The sequence below is a fragment of the Aquarana catesbeiana genome, linkage group LG03 (assembly GCF_042186555.1).
Source record: "Aquarana catesbeiana isolate 2022-GZ linkage group LG03, ASM4218655v1, whole genome shotgun sequence".
NCBI classification, from domain to species: domain Eukaryota; kingdom Metazoa; phylum Chordata; class Amphibia; order Anura; family Ranidae; genus Aquarana; species Aquarana catesbeiana.
This window is the reverse complement of record NC_133326.1, coordinates 687,992,575-688,010,550: the sequence shown is the minus strand read 5'-3', so window position 1 is coordinate 688,010,550 and position 17,976 is coordinate 687,992,575. Positions and strand designations below refer to the sequence as shown.

The 17,976-nt window shown below is 44.5% G+C and overlaps 1 protein-coding gene across 1 annotated transcript in view; it reads left to right on the top strand.

Annotated features, from left to right (window-relative positions):
• Nucleotides 1–2,839: 2,839 nt before the first annotated feature.
• The window catches only part of FIS1 (fission, mitochondrial 1), a 29,792-nt gene continuing 14,655 nt past the window's right edge, over nucleotides 2,840–17,976 (top strand). Inside the window, exons 1-3 of the mRNA XM_073623034.1 lie at nucleotides 2,840–3,033; nucleotides 15,519–15,651; nucleotides 16,383–16,459. Of these exons, the coding sequence (XP_073479135.1) occupies nucleotides 2,989–3,033; nucleotides 15,519–15,651; nucleotides 16,383–16,459 (255 nt within the window). The 5' untranslated portion in view covers nucleotides 2,840–2,988. The remainder of the gene's footprint in view (nucleotides 3,034–15,518; nucleotides 15,652–16,382; nucleotides 16,460–17,976) is intronic.

The following is a 17,976-nucleotide window of genomic DNA, read 5'->3' as shown; positions in this document are numbered from 1 at the left end:
GGAGACTATATGTCAGGTAACTGACACTGTTTACACTCCTTTATTTTGTCTTTTTTTTTTTTCGATGTTTATACTCTTTATATTCTTGCAAAAAAAAACCATCAATAAAAACTTATTGAACCATAAATTAAAGTCCATAAGTCCATATGCATACATGAAAATAAATAAAAATATAAATAAATAAAAAGTGTATATATATATATATATATATATATATATATATATATATATATATATAGTCCAAAAGGGCAAATCCCACAATGTGAGCAAGTGGTGCAAAGATATACATATTGCAAAAAAGTAGTGGTCAGTTGTGGTTTTTCAAGTGACTTCAGTGCTCAGCAGCAGAAGGTGACTGGTAGTGCTCCCCCCATCAGGTCCCCACTCACCGATAGAAGGAACCCCTGCAGGGGTAGTGGGCATATGTGGGTAACCGTAGATGGAAAATCCTCCTCCACTCTCTCCGTGTCCCATCTGTGGGTCTGTCGGTCTCCCGCAGCTGGCTCCGCTTGATCAAGCTGCCTCAGCTATCTCCATTCAGGGGTGGATGTTTCAGTCAGATCCTAAGAAGCCGTCACTCTGCAATCCGGTCCTCATATGAGGAAAAGAAGGGCTCCCATAGTGTAGTACTTAAAAAAGGCTTTATTAAAAAATCTCTAAAAGAGCTTCCCCACCAACAAGCGAGGAGAATCTGTAACACTACACTCTAGTCCTGTAGGAAGAGCTGGTTCATGGCGTGCGCTCCACCTGTGTTCCAAGCTCCCTACTTTCGTGTTGAGTATGACGTGAAAACGTAACCCTGCCTTACGCGTTTCGTCATAGGACGTTCTCAAAGGCAGGGTCGTACAGAGGTGGGGCAGATGAGAAAAGGGGAACATTGGTGGGACAGATGTGCAGGGGGTTACAGTGGTGGGGCAGATGTGCAGGGGGCACAGTGATATGAGGTGTGGAGTTGCAGGAATTGGGGCTGAGGCGTGAGAGTGCAGGATGTTCATTTCTCACTACTCAAGTAGTTTACAGCATTTACTTTATAAAAAGTCCTTTTCATGATTGAGAAGGTGAAGTTGACATTTTTTTGTTATAAAATTGGCACACTGTGCTCAAAAGGTTGCCCACCCCTGATATAGTCTGTAGGATAGTTGGAGTCCACAAACGATGGTCTATATGTGAACATGGATTAAACCTGGTGTACTGACAACCTATCATTTTTTTGAGGCCCAAAACCGCCAGGATGGTATAAATGACTTTTTTTTTTTTTTTTGGAAAGTAGTCCAAAGGTATTTGAAGTGAATCTAGCTAAATCTGTGCACTTGTGCAACGAGGTTAAGCTGTTGATATTAGTAAGGGCCACTTCACACCATAGAAAACACAGTCTGGATGCGTTTGATGCGTTCCAGAGCGTTTTTGATGCAGTCCAGTGCATCCCCCCCTTATTTCTTCTTAACCTTAACTACATGTGTGTTACAGAGTGTTTTACAGCGTTCCAGTGCAGGAAAAATGCAGCATGTTCTACTTTTTTTTTTTTAATCGGAACTGCAAGTACTGGTATGAACTATGCCATTGAAAACCATATAACCTACTTTCCATGTGTTTTTGATGCAGAAAACCCCCCACATTGGACTGAATATATTGTGAACTGGTCCTGACAGCAGCTGAGTACAATGGCCAGACACAGAACACACATCACTCAGCGCTGCACCATTATGGTTTATAGTCCAAGGTATTTAGTAAGAGGCACGGCAAGCACTTTTTGAAGTTGTCATTTTTTGGAAAATAAAGATTTTTTTTTTTTTTTAAATCACTTTTTTTTATTTTAATTAAATGCTGTCACTAGTGCAGTACATTGATAACATATGATCGGTGTAGCAGGGATCAAGGACATTTTAATTTTTTTATTATTACATATGTTTTTTTTTATTTAAAACACACTGTAACCAGAGCAATATAATGTTACCATTGTGACCATTATACCATTGTACTCTGGGGAAGGGATCAGCAATTATTCTTTTTTTTTTTTACACACGATTCCTTATAGCTGTGCATTACATTGCTGAAAACCAAGCATTTCACTGGATGCAACCGATTCATTCAGTCGTGATTGGACATAGCTAATCACATGGTACAGATGGGCTTTGATTGGCCCTGTCTGTACCATGTGACCACACTGACCAATCACAGCTAGCAACAAAATCGGTGGCATGAAAGACCGTCCATTGTGTACAACTGTCATGTGACCTGCTGTGATTGGTAACAGGGGTCACATGGTAACGCCAGCAAGCCCATCTCTATCAGTCTCTTGTACTGTATTGATAATCTCTATCGGTTTCTTGTATTGATCTCTATCAGTCTCTTGTACTGTATTGATAATCTCTATCGGTTTCTTGTAACCTTCTTGCCCATCTCCAATAATCTATAACATAGGACGGATCTTTAGCAGTCTCCAGTAAGAAGGTTGGATCCTGTAATGATCATATAATATGGAGACGTCTCTAATAATACAGAACAGGTGTAATATGTTGAGTGTCTCTAACAATCTCCTGTAAGGTGTCAGCCTTGTTCCCTGTATGGTAATCCCTCTGGTAATGAGGTGAGTCTCTCCTGTAAATTGCCCCCAAGCTCCAGTAACACAGCAGTGCCCGGCTCTGACAGTCTCCTATCACTCCCAGGCATGTCTCTGGCTCTCTCTATAACCCCTCTCCCTATCAGTATAGCAGCCTCATGACAGTGACGTTCCCTGTCACGTGATCCTCGAGCGAGCGTGACAGGGGACGTCACTGTCGACGTGTACCAGGAACCAAAATGGCCGCCCACAGACAAAAGCATTGTTGCCTTGCCCATAGTAGACATGGCGACCTTAGATAGTCGTATTTGCGTTTCCCACATCTAAGATGGCCGTCGCGAGTTAGTGACGCTCGAGGGTGCAAAAAAAGAGACAACACCGGAGATACGAGGGAAGGGTGCGCCTGATATACTGCGCTTCCTGCCGGGATGGAGGCCGTGCTCAATGACTTGGTGGCCGTGGAGGATCTGGTGGTGAGAGCGGAGGGGGCAGGGCGGTGTGGGCTGTGAGGGGCTCGGTAACTTGTAGCAACCAATCAGAGTTCACTCCTCTGAGGATTGGAGGCGATGGATGCTGATTGGTTGCTGTGGGTTACCACTCTTAACGGGACGAGACGGGTTCTGATTTGTTGCTATAGGTTACCACTCTGGACAAGGTAGATGCTGATTGGTTGATCTAGGTTACCAGTTTGAACAAGAGGGATGCTCATTGGTTGCATTGGGTTACTACACTTCACAAGATGGAAGCTGATTGGTTGCTGTGGGTTACCATTCAAGCCATAGTGATATGTAGACCCTCCATGACTGGATGAGGGGGGGGTCTGTGTCACCATCCCTTCCTTTATATTGTGTCTCCTCTCATAATAACACGTCTCTTCATCACTGATCCCCCATTGTGGAGCCCCCGATACCCCTCATCACCGCAATATTCACCACAACCAATGAGATGAGCGCAGATCGCGTCCTAATAAAACAAAGACCTCCAAAGATGATGACGGGCGAATGAGAACGTCGCCTAAAATAAATGTCTAAAATCAACCCCGCCCACACAACCATGTACCCTCCACCTGTGGGCAGTGTTCTGTGTCCGAGTCATTGTCAGTCATACTATCACCGCACTGAGCAATGGCTGGACAGGGAGGGGCGTATACAGGCCGGTGCTGTATAAGAAGTATACAGGCCGGTACTCTATAAGAAGTATACAGGCCGGTACTCTATAAGAAGTATACAGGCCGGTGCTCTATAAGAAGTATACAGGCCGGTACTCTATAAGAAGTATACAGGCCGGTACTCTATAAGAAGTATACAGGCCGGTACTCTATAAGAAGTATACAGGCCGGTGCTCTATAAGAAGTATACAGGCCGGTACTCTATAAGAAGTATACAGGCCGGTACTCTATAAGAAGTATACAGGCCGGTGCTGTATAAGAAGTATACAGGCCGGTGCTGTATAAGAAGTATACAGGCCGGTGCTGTATAAGAAGTATACAGGCCGGTGCTCTATAAGAAGTATACAGGCCGGTGCTGTATAAGAAGTATACAGGCCGGTGCTCTATAAGAAGTATACAGGCCGGTGCTGTATAAGAAGTATACAGGCCGGTACTCTATAAGAAGTATACAGGCCGGTACTCTATAAGAAGTATACAGGCCGGTACTCTATAAGAAGTATACAGGCCGGTGCTCTATAAGAAGTATACAGGCCGGTACTCTATAAGAAGTATACAGGCCGGTGCTGTATAAGAAGTATACAGGCCGGTGCTGTATAAGAAGTATACAGGCCGGTGCTGTATAAGAAGTATACAGGCCGGTGCTGTATAAGAAGTATACAGGCCGGTGCTCTATAAGAAGTATACAGGCCGGTACTGTATAAGAAGTATACAGGCCGGTGCTCTATAAGAAGTATACAGGCCGGTGCTCTATAAGAAGTATACAGGCCGGTACTCTATAAGAAGTATACAGGCCGGTGCTGTATAAGAAGTATACAGGCCGGTGCTGTATAAGAAGTATACAGGCCGGTGCTGTATAAGAAGTATACAGGCCGGTGCTCTATAAGAAGTATACAGGCCGGTACTCTATAAGAAGTATACAGGCCGGTGCTGTATAAGAAGTATACAGGCCGGTGCTGTATAAGAAGTATACAGGCCGGTGCTGTATAAGAAGTATACAGGCCGGTGCTCTATAAGAAGTATACAGGCCGGTACTCTATAAGAAGTATACAGGCCGGTGCTGTATAAGAAGTATACAGGCCGGTACTCTATAAGAAGTATACAGGCCGGTGCTGTATAAGAAGTATACAGGCCGGTGCTCTATAAGAAGTATACAGGCCGGTGCTGTATAAGAAGTATACAGGCCGGTGCTGTATAAGAAGTATACAGGCCGGTGCTCTATAAGAAGTATACAGGCCGGTGCTGTATAAGAAGTATACGGGCCGGTGCTGTATAAGAAGTATACGGGCCGGTGCTGTATAAGAAGTATACGGGCCGGTGCTGTATAAGAAGTATACGGGCCGGTGCTGTATAAGAAGTATACGGGCCGGTGCTGTATAAGAAGTATACGGGCCGGTGCTGTATAAGAAGTATACGGGCCGGTGCTGTATAAGAAGTATACAGGCCAGTATTGGTGGCACTATATAAATCCTGTATAATAATAATTATCAATGCACAGCAATGTGCTACCATAGATGAGTCCCATCGTCCGTCCCATGGGGTAACCTGGGAGCACATAGATTGGTCTGCACCATAGATCAACATGAGACAGAGCTTGTCGAAGAAATTGAGAGTGCCGATTTTATAACAACAAAATGTAAACTTTACACTCTCCATCATGAAAAGGAGTTTTTATAAAGTAAATGCTGTAAACTACTTTAGTAGTGAGTAATGAACTTCCTGCACTCTCATTCCTCAGATCAGCCCCAATTCATACACCTTCACACCTCAGATCACTGTCCCCCCTGCACATCTGCCCCACCACTGTACTACCCTGCTCCTCTCCCCAAACACTGAACCCCCCCCCCCCCCCCTTGCTCATCTGTCCCACCACTGTACCCCCCTGCTCATCTGCCCCATCAATGTACCCCTTTTCTCATCTCCCCCACCACTGTACCTCCCTGCACATCTGTTCCATCAATGTATCCCAATACTCTTCTGTCTCACTACTTAATAACCTTCTCATCTGTCATAACACTGAACCCATCTGCTCATCTGCCCCACCACTGTACCTCCTGCACATCTGTATCACCTCCTGTTTATCTACCCCACCAATACACCTCCTTTCACATCTGCCCCCCCCCCCGCCGCCCACTCATGTGGCCCAACACTGAACCCACCCCCTGCTCTTCTGTCCCACCTCTGAACCCCTCCTGCTCATCTGCTCCACCGCTGTACCCCTCTTCTCATCTATGATATGTGTGATATGCAGAGTGGTGAAAGGAAGCAGAGATGAGACACATCTACCTGTCCTGGTACACTCATCCTGCTGATCCACCTCTCACATCCAGCCCACGTGCTTGTATGTGATGTATGGGATGTATGGGATGTATATGATGCATGGATGTATATGATGCATGGATGTATATGATGCATGGGATGTCTTAGATGTATTAGTTGTATGGGATGGGATGTATGGCATGTATTAGATGTATGGCATGTATGGGATGTATGGGATGTATGGCATGTATGGGATGTATGGCATGTATTAGATGTATGGCATGTATGGGATGTATGGGATGTATGGCATGTATTAGATGTATGGGATGTATTAGATGTATGCGATGCATGGGATGTATGCGATGTATGGGATGTCACATACAAGCATATGGAACAGATGCACAATGATGAGCTCAGGTCAGGGGTATTTTCTGAAAGCAGTGGGCCTGTGTTCAGGAACATAGGTTGGGCCCCCGCACCTGAGAAAAAGTATTTGGATGTGATTTTCATTGCGCTGAATACTGGCTGTGGCTTAAAGGGACACAGAGTGCAGAGGGGTTCAGTAGTAAGTGACGCAAAGGTTCAGGAATAATTTCAATCTCCCAATCTCTTCCCCCATCACAAAATCTGACGATCACAGCTGCAGCAAAGTTAGATAACCAATCAATGCTTCCCATCTTTTACAGTGTGTGGGGGCGCAGTGCCTCCCCCCTCAGTACAGGTGCGGTTTGGGGAATTCTTAAATTGGAATGAATTAGTGTCTCACTGACACTTCCCTGCACTGCTCTGCTGATGGGGAGGGAATCGCGTGCTGGCAAAAGAGGCTTCGCATGTCACTTGCGGCACCAGTGCCCGGGGGTTGCCCACCCTTGCTGTACACTCACTACTTTACATTGTAGCAAAGTGTCATTTCTTCAGTGTTTTCACATGAAATATGCGTAATAATATATATATAATAAAATATTAACAAAAATGTGAGGGGTGTACTCACTTTTGTGAGATACTGTATGTATAATATGTGTATATTTGCATACAGTGTGGTCCCTGCATAGGACCACTAGGTGGCACCAGATGACTGGTAACAAGCTCTAATCAAGTCAGCAGCTACAGTGTTTGTAGCTGCTGACTTTAAAATGGTTGTATACCCCTTTTTTGTAAATTTTTACCTACAGATAAGCCTATATTAAGGCTTACCTGTAGGTAAAATGAATATCTCCTAAACCTATACAGTTTAGAACATATTCACTTTGCATGCAGCTGCTGACCTCAGCGGCGCATGCGATGTGAAGGCCCGGCTGAAGGTCCGGCGATGGAAAGAAGACACCCCCCCGCGCGCATGCGTGGGAGTGACGTCATCGTTTCTCTGGCCACTCACAGCGCCAGAGCTGCGAACCCGGAAGACACACCGAGGGGAAAATGTCAGCTCCCTCGGCAGTGACCAGGATCAGATGCCGATGCCTTGTTCTAAGGTAAGTATTTCATAATGAGCTAGTATGTGCTGCATACTACTAGCTAATTATGCCTTTGCCTTACAGGTTGTTTTTATTTTTAATTTTTAGTTTGTGCTGGTATACAATCGCTTTAAAAAAAAAAAAATTTGCGGCTGGAACACCCCTTTAAGGTAGTATGAACCCCGGGGGTTTGCCTTGTGGGTCCCCCCCCAAGCACATACTGCCTCAAAGGTTGGTGCTCTGTCCAAGCGGCAGCAGCTGTCAGCCTCTCTTAGAGCTTAAGAGCCTCTTGGCACTTGGTCTGGACCCTCCCGCCAGGATCTCGGATATCGGGGCTAAACGCCCGGTGTGTATGGGACCTAACACTGTCACACATGATGAAGGCTTCTCTGTGCTGAGGTTCTCCATGTTGTCCTCTGACCTCCCTATGACCTGCAGCGGTTTCCCCGGCTCCATATTGTGTAGGCGCTGAGTGTCCTGTGTGTGTGCCAGCATTGTGTGTACAGACACTCATCAGCGTGTTGGGTAAACACTCCTCTATGGGTCACAGCATGGGAATCCTTCCATCTGAGCAAACCTGGAAACCACAACAAGGATTAAAGTGAGGATAGGAATGTGGAGCCTGCCATTGATGATTAATTGACAAAACATAAAAAAAATAAATCAGGTTGCCCCTTCCCTCACTGAAGGATTGTGTGATACTTTAAAGAAACCCATTCAAATGAGCAGAGCAGAAAACACACCTGAACTCCTTTCCACCGCAGCACACAGCAGTGCATTGGCATGCATCGTGGTGTGTTGAATGCAGGGGCGTTCCTTTAGTGCGTGGTGCCTTTACCGTGTACTGCGGTTTAAGTTTGAAGTCTGCCTAATTACACCTTTCCCAGCTCATCACTGAATGATAATCAAATCATTAAATACAGCTTTTGTGTTTTCATGACATACCCCTTTTTTAGTAATGTTTGGGGACCATCTGGTTCAGCTTTTGATCATGTGACCACTGTAAAAGCCAATCACATCACTCACATGATCGGACAGTCCTAGCTACCCTACATGTGAATTAACACACTTAAAGAGTACCCGGGGCTGAGTTGGAAGAGGTTAACTAATCTTTCCCAATCCTTGGCAAGTGTTGTCGGTGATGGATTCCTTGCCCGCTGAGTGAAGAGTGTCACGTTGGTGGAGATGTCCCCGCATGTCCTCACCCCACAGAGACAGTACGAAGGTTTCGCTCTGCCTGATTCTTGGCCTGTGAATCACTCCATTCCCTCCGCTCCCTGCCCAGAGCTGACTCCTTTCTGCTTTCTGTTTAGTTTTATTTAAATTTGTTCTCCCAATCTGGCTTTTTTTTTTTTTAAAGCCCAACTCCAGGCAACACTTATTATGAAATGCTGGATAGAGTGGAGAAGAGTTGGAGCCTCCATCAGGTTTATACTTCTGTCTGTGTCTACTCAATGATTGGGCCAATCTGGCTGAGCCCTGGACTGTCCGTGTCTCTGAAGACTCATCTAATGAGTGGACCCACCAGGCTGAGCCTTGGGCTACCTGCATCTCTGAAGATGCACTCAATGAGTATGCCGACCGGGCTGAGCCCTGGACTAACCTGTGTGTCTCCTGAAGACTCGCTCAACGCTGAAATGGACTGGGTTACTCCCTAGACCAGTGATGGCGAACCTTGGCACCCCAGGTGTTTTGGAACTACATTTCCCATGATGCTCATGCACTCTGCGGTGTAGTTGAGCATCATGGGAAATGTAGTTCCAAAACATCTGGGGTGCCAAGGTTCACCATCACTGGTCTAGGGAGTAACCCAGTCCATTTCAGCATTGAGTGAGTCTTCAGGAGACACACAGGTTAGTCCAGGGCTCAGCCCGGTCGGCATACTCATTGAGTGCATCTTCAGAGATGCAGGTAGCCCAAGGCTCAGCCTGGTGGGTCCACTCATTAGATGAGTCTTCAGAGACACAGACAGACTGAGCCCTGAGCTGTCTGTGTGAATACTGGAGTTGCCACCTCATCCCTTTTTTTAAACCTGAACACATATGAATTACACAGGTTCTGGGGCTAATTTATTGCTAATAAGGTTCCAAGTGAGTTTAATTGCCACCTTAATTAGCCACAGAACCTGTGTAATTTAATGTGTGTTCGGGTTTAAAGTAGAGCTGCACGATTAATCGTATATAGAATCATGATCTCGATTCACGCCCCCCCACGATCTCCAGCCTGGACTACCGCAATTTTTTTCGAGTGTCCCCAGAATGTAGCCTGGACCGGAGGAGAAGCCGTCGGAACCAGCATGGAACGCAAATGGCGCCGATACCGGAACTGACGTCAGCAGAGCAGAGAGCGCGATGCGCCGCAGTAGATGCCTGGGTGTGGGCGGTACCACGTTAATTCGTCGGAGACCCCGGCCGAGAAACAGTGCAGTGACTGCGCAGTGTGGAGCGTGCGGACCAGCATTGATCCGATGGATTTTTCCTACACAAATGTGAGCTGATAATATATTATGACTGCTTGCTTGGACTTTGATGTCCAGAAAGCCCATGACATTGGAGGGGGTAATCTCAGTCCTCCCGATGTCACCATGTTGCACCATCCACAGATCTACATTTCGAAATGGTTAATTAACAAAAGAAAAATCTATATCAAAGTTAAACTCAACAAGAAAAAAAAAAAAGGTTGTTTTTAAAATGTGTGTGTGTGTGTATATGTAATATATATATATATATATATATATATATATATATATATATATATATATATCTATCCATTAAACAACTTTTTTTTTTTTATTGTTGAATAATCTATCTATTGATAGATTAGATATAGATATATATATATATATATATATATATATATATATATATATATATATATATATATATATATATATATATAGATTATATATATATATATATATATAGATTAGATATATAGATTATATATATATATATATATATATATAGATTAGATATATAGATTATATATATATATATATATATCTATATATATATCTATATCTAATCTATCTATCTAATCTATCTCTATCTAATTATTTAGTGAGTCTCCACTAGGGATGCCACCTCATCCCTTTAACCACTTAAGGACCAGCCTCGTTTTGGATTTTAGGTGTTTACATGTTTAAAACAGGTTTTTTTGCTAGAAAATTACTTAGAACCCCCAAACATTATATATTGTTTTTTTTCTAACATCCTAGAGAATACAATAGCGGTCATTGCAATACTTTTTTTTGCACCGTATTTGCGCAGCGGTCTTCTAAGCGCACTTTTTTTTGGAAAAAATTCACTTTTTTGAAAAAAAAAATAAGACAACAGTAAAGTTAGCCCAATTTTTTTTTATATTGTGAAATATAATGTTACGCCAAGTAAATTGATACCCATCATGTCACGCTTCAAAATTGCGCCCGCTCGTGGAATAGCGTCAAACTTTTACCCTTAAAAATCTCCATAGGCGACGTTTAAAAAATTCTACAGATTGCATGTTTTGCGTTACAGAGGAGGTCTAGGGCTAGAATTATTGCTCTCACTCTACCGGTCGCGGCGATACCTCACATGTGTGGTTTGACCACCGTTTTCATATGCGGGCGCTACTCACGTATGCCTTCGCTTCTGTGCGCGAGCTCGTCGGGACAGGGCGCTGTAAAAAATTTTTTTTTTTTTTTTATTATTTATTTTTTCACTGTTTTTAAAAAAAAAAAAAATTTGGATCACTTTTATTCCTATTACAAGGAATGTAAACATCCCTTGTAATAGAAAAAAGCATGACAGGTCCTCTTAAATATGAGATCTGGGGGGTCAAAAAGTCCTCAGATCTCATATTTAGACTAAAATGCAAAAAAAAAAAAAAAAAAAAAAGGTCGTTTAAAAAAATGACACAAAAAAAATTGTGCCTTTAAGAGAAGTGGGCGGAGCCGTCGTAATGACGTCGCTCCGGCCGTCACATGGTATGGAGACGGGTGGGGGCCATCACTCGTCTCCATACCTCAGCAGGGAAAGGACCCGATCTCCTCCGCCGCTACCGACGGCTCCGGTAAGCAGCGGAGGGTGCGGGAGAGCGGCGGGAGGGGGGGGTGGCACCTCTCCCGCCGCCGATAACGGTGATCTCGCGGCGAACCCGCCGCAGAGACCACCATTATCGTATACGGAACCGCCTGCTGAAAAGATGGATACCTCGGTTGTGGCAGCAGCTGCTGCCGTTACCGAGATATCCATCTTCAAAAAAATGACGTATATATACAGTGGGCGGTCCGGAAGTGGTTAAGCTAGAGCCGCACGATTCTGGGAAAAATGAGAATCACAATTCTTTTGCTTAGAATAAAGATCACATTAAAGAGTGTGTGTGTGTGTGTATATGTATATATATATATTTATTTTAATATATATTCTTTAAAATAGAAAAGTTATTGAGAATCGTGATCTTTATTCTAAGCAAAAGAATCGTGATTCTCATTTTTTCCCAGAATCATGCGGCTCTAGTTTAAAGGGATGAGGTGGCATCCCTAGTGGAGACTCACTAAATGAGTAGGCTGACCAAACTGGGCCTTTGGCCAACCTGTGTGTCTGAAGACTCGCTTAATGAGTAGTTCAATCAGGCTGACGACCGAGCTGTCCCTGTCTCTGAACACTCCATCTATGGGTATTCCATTTGGGCTAAGCACCAGGAGCTCCATCTTTTACCTGATCGCTGGGCATCTTTTAAATTTCCCAGTTTCTGCAGTTAAAGTGGAATTCCCGGCTAAAACTTAGAGGATTTTCACCCACCACTGCAAAAATCAAAAGCCAGCAGCTGCACATACTGCAGCTGCTGACTATTAATAATCGGACACTTACCTATCCTTGAGTCCAGCGATGTCGGCACCCGCAGCTGATGTTTCCATCAGCTGTCGGGTGCTGCCACCACCATTGCGGGTAAGGGAACCCAGCAGTGTAGCCTTACGGCTTCACGCCGGGACCCTAGTGCGCATGCACGAGGCACCGCTGCTCTCTCTTACTGGCCTGTCGGCGGGGGGAGGAGGGAGCCGAGCTGGCATGTAATTCGCCGCGGGCTGGGCTCCCAGGAGTGGAGACAGGTATCCGTTTCCCCCTCCCCAAAAGGTGCCACCGGAGGGGTGGGGGGGGGGGGAGAGACAAATGAGCAGAAGTTCTACTTTTAAGCTTAAAACGGAGTTCCACCCAAAACTGCTCCCACCTCCCTTCTAACACCTATCTATTCTCAGGTCTGGTCACATGATTTCCCCAGCGGCCTGGCTTCAGGTGAGAGGAGAGAACGCCAACAATGGATGGAATGCCTAGCCCTAGGGGATGACATCACCCAGTATGCTTACTATGGGGCATCCGTTGCCAGCTGTCCCTCCTCTACATTGAAGCTGCAGCTGGAAGCCGGTCAGGTGGAGTGCCCTGAGCATAGGAAAGTTTATGCATCTTCCTTCTACAGAATAGTTTAGTATAGGAGTTAGAATGGGGGGTTGGGAGCAGTTTTAAGATGGTTGTAAACCTTTTACTACCACTTTTATCTACAGGTAAGCCTATAATGAGGTTTACCTGTAGGTACCGTGAATATCTCCTAAACTTGCACGAGTTTGGAGATATACGAGGAGACGTCATCGTCGCACTGCACTGCGCACTGAAGAAACTGTTCGCTCCTGACGTTTCTTCAGTAGCTGTGCCGCTACCGGCGGCATCCGCGCACATGCACGGGAGTGATGTCATTGCAGCTCCAGCCAATCACAGTGCCAGAGACGCAAACCCGGAAGTAAGATGTCCGCACTGTACTCGGAGGGCCGACGCCGATCCAGGGCATCATTCTAAGGTTAGTATTTAATAATGAGCTAATATGCGATGCATACTAGCTCATTATGCCTTTGCCTTGCAGGGTTTTTTTTTTCTTCCCGACGGTTTACAACCTCTTCAAGCTTAGTTAGTTCTAGCCTGGGATGCCACTCTATTACTGATGGACTGAGCGCTGATGTCATCTACTCACATTCTCTAGCGCGGGTTTTTCTCCCATGTTTATTAGTCATATACTCGGTAGATTGTCACACTTGCCACTCGGCTTTGAAGTAGCTTCTCCCCGCTGCAGCTACTGGAAGTTGGATCTTCAGTCTGTTCCTGCTGCCTTCCTACAGTGACTTGGGTCACCTCCAGTCATCTGGCCTTCATCTGGGTTTTGTTAGTACCTGAGGCCTTATTCTTATCTTTACATTACCAAACTGCCCCAAGGTTGCAGCCTGGAATTATTTTGCCCTCTGATCCTAGAGCCTATGCCATCTTCAGAGACTTCCGTGTATGGTCCAAAGGCAGACAATCAGAGGAAATAGCGTTGTAACTTCACCTTTATCAGTCCCCTTTGCCTTTAGGGCTTATAGTACTACCAGTACTAGGTTGTCTCCAGTGCTTAATACAAGAAACTATATACTTTGACTGTAGAATGTCACTAGTGGACCCAAGTTGGAAGAGTAGACATACTGTACTGCAATGGAGGAAAGTCAGTTTGGTGAAGCTGGGGCTGGAGGCTGACAGTGGGCGCAATCTGCGGAAGCAGTAAACATCAGGGCAGGCAGCAGATGGAGACATCTGGTAAAAGTAGCAAAGGTCAGGTCAGGGCAGGCAGCAGACAGGAGATGTATTTGTTAAATGGAGCTCAGGAAGGCAGCTAGAGGACAAAAATCCATTTGGAAGTAGCAAAGGTCAGGGCAGGCAACAGATGGAAGTACCCATTAAATGTAGCTAAGGTCAGAACAGGCAGCAGACGGGAAGTATCAATTAAATCCAGCTAAAGTCAGGGCAGACAGAAGCATTCATTAAACATAGCTGAGATTGGGGCAGGCAACAGACTGAAGTATTCATTAAACGTAGCTAAGGGCAGGCAGCAGACAAGAGAAGTATCCATTACATCTAGCTATGGTCGGCATGCAGCAGACAGAAGTATATATTAAACATAGCTGAGATCGGGGCAGGCAACAGACAGAAGTATTCATTAAACATAGCTAGGGGCAGGCAACAGACAGAAGTATTCATTAAACATAGCTAGGGGCAGGCAACAGACAGAAGTATTTATTAAACATAGCTAGGGGCAGGCAACAGACAGAAGTATTCATTAAACATAGCTAGGGGCAGGCAACAGACAGAAGTATTCATTAAACATAGCTAGGGGCAGACAACAGACAGAAGTATTCATTAAACATAGCTAGGGGCAGGCAACAGACAGAAGTATTCATTAAACATAGCTAGGGGCAGGCAACAGACAGAAGTATTCATTAAACATAGCTAGGGGCAGGCAGCAGACGGGAGATGTATCCATTACATCTAACTAAGGTCAGGGCAGGCAGCAGACAGGAGAAGTATCCATTACATCTAACTAAGGTTCAGGGCTGGTAGCAGTCAGTAGATGTATCCGTTAAGCGTTGCAAAGGTACATAACAAGAACAAACGGTCATAGATACAGGTGGACTTGGTCAGCATGAAAACGGAGGCACAGATTAATGAGATCTAAAGAAGGCACCGTCTGTGCCCAGTGACAGACCAGACAGACAGCGTAAAGCATAGCAGTGAGTAAACACTTGGTGGAACTAGGAGGCTGCGTACAGTTGTCCAGCAACCGGAACGCTAGCCAAGGCGAGGAGAAATGGTGGCGGGACTTGTTGCCCGCAAGTTGACGCTGGGTGGAAAGACATGGTGACCCATGGTCTAGCCACCAGGATGCAAGCCACCTCTTGCAGTAGGGAAAGCTAGGAGCAAATGGAAAGGGATGCCGGAAGACAGGTAAGTAAGCAGGCTGCTTGACATTCTCCAGCTCTGTCGGGTGTTGCCGGATCCTCTGTCCCTAATTTTAAAGCCCAACTCCATGCAAAACTTTTTATGGCATTTTGGGAGTGGGGAAGAGTTAGAGCCTCTATCACATTCTTATTGCTGCTTTTTGTCTCTGCTGGAGATATATCGCTCTCACTTCCTGTCCGTATAGGAAATGATGAGAAATTTGTCCATCGGGGGCACAAACTGCGTAATGTGTTTTAGGCACAGAGTCTGTTATAATCTTTAATACTTCTTTTTTTTCTTTTCTGCAGAGATTTGAGAAGAAGTACTTGGCTGAGCTGTCTTCAGGGTCGCTAAGTAAAGGGACCCAGTTTGAGTACGCCTGGTGTCTGATTCGCAGCAAGTACTCCGCCGACATTCAGAAAGGGGTGGGGCTTCTAGAAGGTGAGCAATACTCGGGCCATCTGGAAGAATCTTTATAAATCTATAATGCATCACCCAGAATGCTTTGTAAGAGTTGTTCTCCTATGAGGAAATGTATTATCAGAGAGCTGCAGCTGTGTACAATGGATACAGGTCACAATGATTGGCTATGGAGCAGTGTTGGTATTAAAGAGATCCAATAGATTCTGACACAGGATACGGAGATGTTAGTGCATTCGTTTTAAGTTTTTACAAAAAGTTATATTCTACAGGAGTGACCTCACCGCTCTCCAGATATTAGTTATATTATACAGGAGTAACCTCACCTCACTCCAGATATTAGCTATATTATACAGGAGTGACATCACCGCTCTCCAGATATTAGTTATATTCTACAGGAGTGACATCACCGCTCTCCAGATATTAGTTATATTCTACAGGAGTGACATCACCGCTCTCCAGATATTAGTTATATTCTACAGGAGTGACATCACCGCTCTCCAGATATTAGTTATATTCTACAGGAGTGACATCACCGCTCTCCAGATATTAGTTATATTCTACAGGAGTGACATCACCGTTCTCCAGATATTAGTTATATTCTACAGGAGTGACATCACCGCTCTCCAGATATTAGTTATATTATACAGGAGTGACATCACCGCTCTCCAGATATAAGCTATATTATATAGGAGTGACATCACCGCTCTCCAGATATAACTGATATTAGTGCTTTTTCTATGTTTTCACAGATCTTTTGCCAAAGGCAAATAAAGATGAACAGCGGGATTATCTCTTCTATCTGTCTGTAGCCCATCACAGGTTAAAGGTGAGCGGGTTAAAATTAAGTACACAAATCTAGATTCTGTTTGTTTATTTTTATTTTACGATTCATTTTTATATACATTTGTTATATATTTTTATTACTGTATTAAAAAAAATATGTACACACACATTTCTTTCTCTTCTTCCTTTGTCTCTCTCTCTTTCTGAATCTTCTCTGACTTGACCATTTATATGTTAGATATCAATTATTAAAAAAACACAAACAGTAATAAAAAGGCCCAATGACATTATAATAATAGTTGCAATTATACACCACAAATGTTCCAGAATAACAGTGACCAGACAAAAATAAATAAATCCTTTGTGGGAAAGGCCTGCCCATCCGGCAGTCTGCTATAGGCAAGAAAGTGTTAATCACCACTAAGGACCAGTGTGCAGATGAAGGGAAGGAACACTGTAAAGCCAACTTTTTTTGGACATCTTACTGTGATGCCTACCTGTATGACCAAATGTAGGTGGACATCCCTCCAAATGATGAAATTCATGCATTTCCAGTGAAGGGTATTTTTTATTACTGTCTCATGCAAAGACTTCATAGGCAATTGTGATCTGCCACTCTTGTGGTAACAGTGTGGTGAAGGTCCTTTTCTGTTCCTACCATGTACAAAGCCAGCTCCATAAGGACATGGTTTCTTCAGTTTTGTGTGAAGGATCTTCAGTGGCCTTCACAAAGCTCTGACCTCAACCCTACTGAACACCTTTAGGCCAGATTGGGATTCAAATGGCAAGCCAGGTCTTCTCATGGAACATCAGTACCTGGCTTTACATATGAGCACAGATTCCTGCAACACCCCCCTCCAAAATCTTGTGGTGGCTTCCAATTGGATTGAAGGATGTTATATTCTCAAAGAAAGGAATAACTACATATTATTAGGATTTCCAAGCTCATCTAGGGGTGATGGTCAAATGTCCACAAACCCTTGGCCATATAGCACATTAACTTGACATTCAGAGCCCCGTACCATTTCACCCTTCTTCATGGAGGAGTGATAGGCTGGGCCCACCATCAGGATGATTTTCCACAAGCTGGACAATTCCTTTCCTCTGAGAACATTGCAGATGATGCTTAAAGGGTAAGTTCACCTTTTCATTTCAAATGTCCTGGCCAACTCTTTGGACCCCGTTGCATATAGCAGCCATTATGCCTTGTGCTGTTGGTGTAATGGTCCAATTACCGCAATCCACAGCCTCGGAGTGAGTATGCAAAATAATGCTCAAAATGGCACGCGCACGTTGTTTAGTGCAGCCACGTGACAGTGCTGACCAATGAGAACCAGAGTCTTCTTCCTCCAGTAAGGTGTCCCAGAAGAAAGAAGTGCTTCTTATTGGTCATACTGGCCAATGAGTACTTGCATTGTGAGCATTAAGACTGATACTTACTTCAGGGCTGTGTATTGTGGTGTGCAGTGGGGTCTGGAGGGGTGGCCAGGATATTTAGAGTTTGTTCGCCTTTTCATTTTTCGTGAAAAAGATGAACTTGCCCTTTTTAAGATTCAGAGC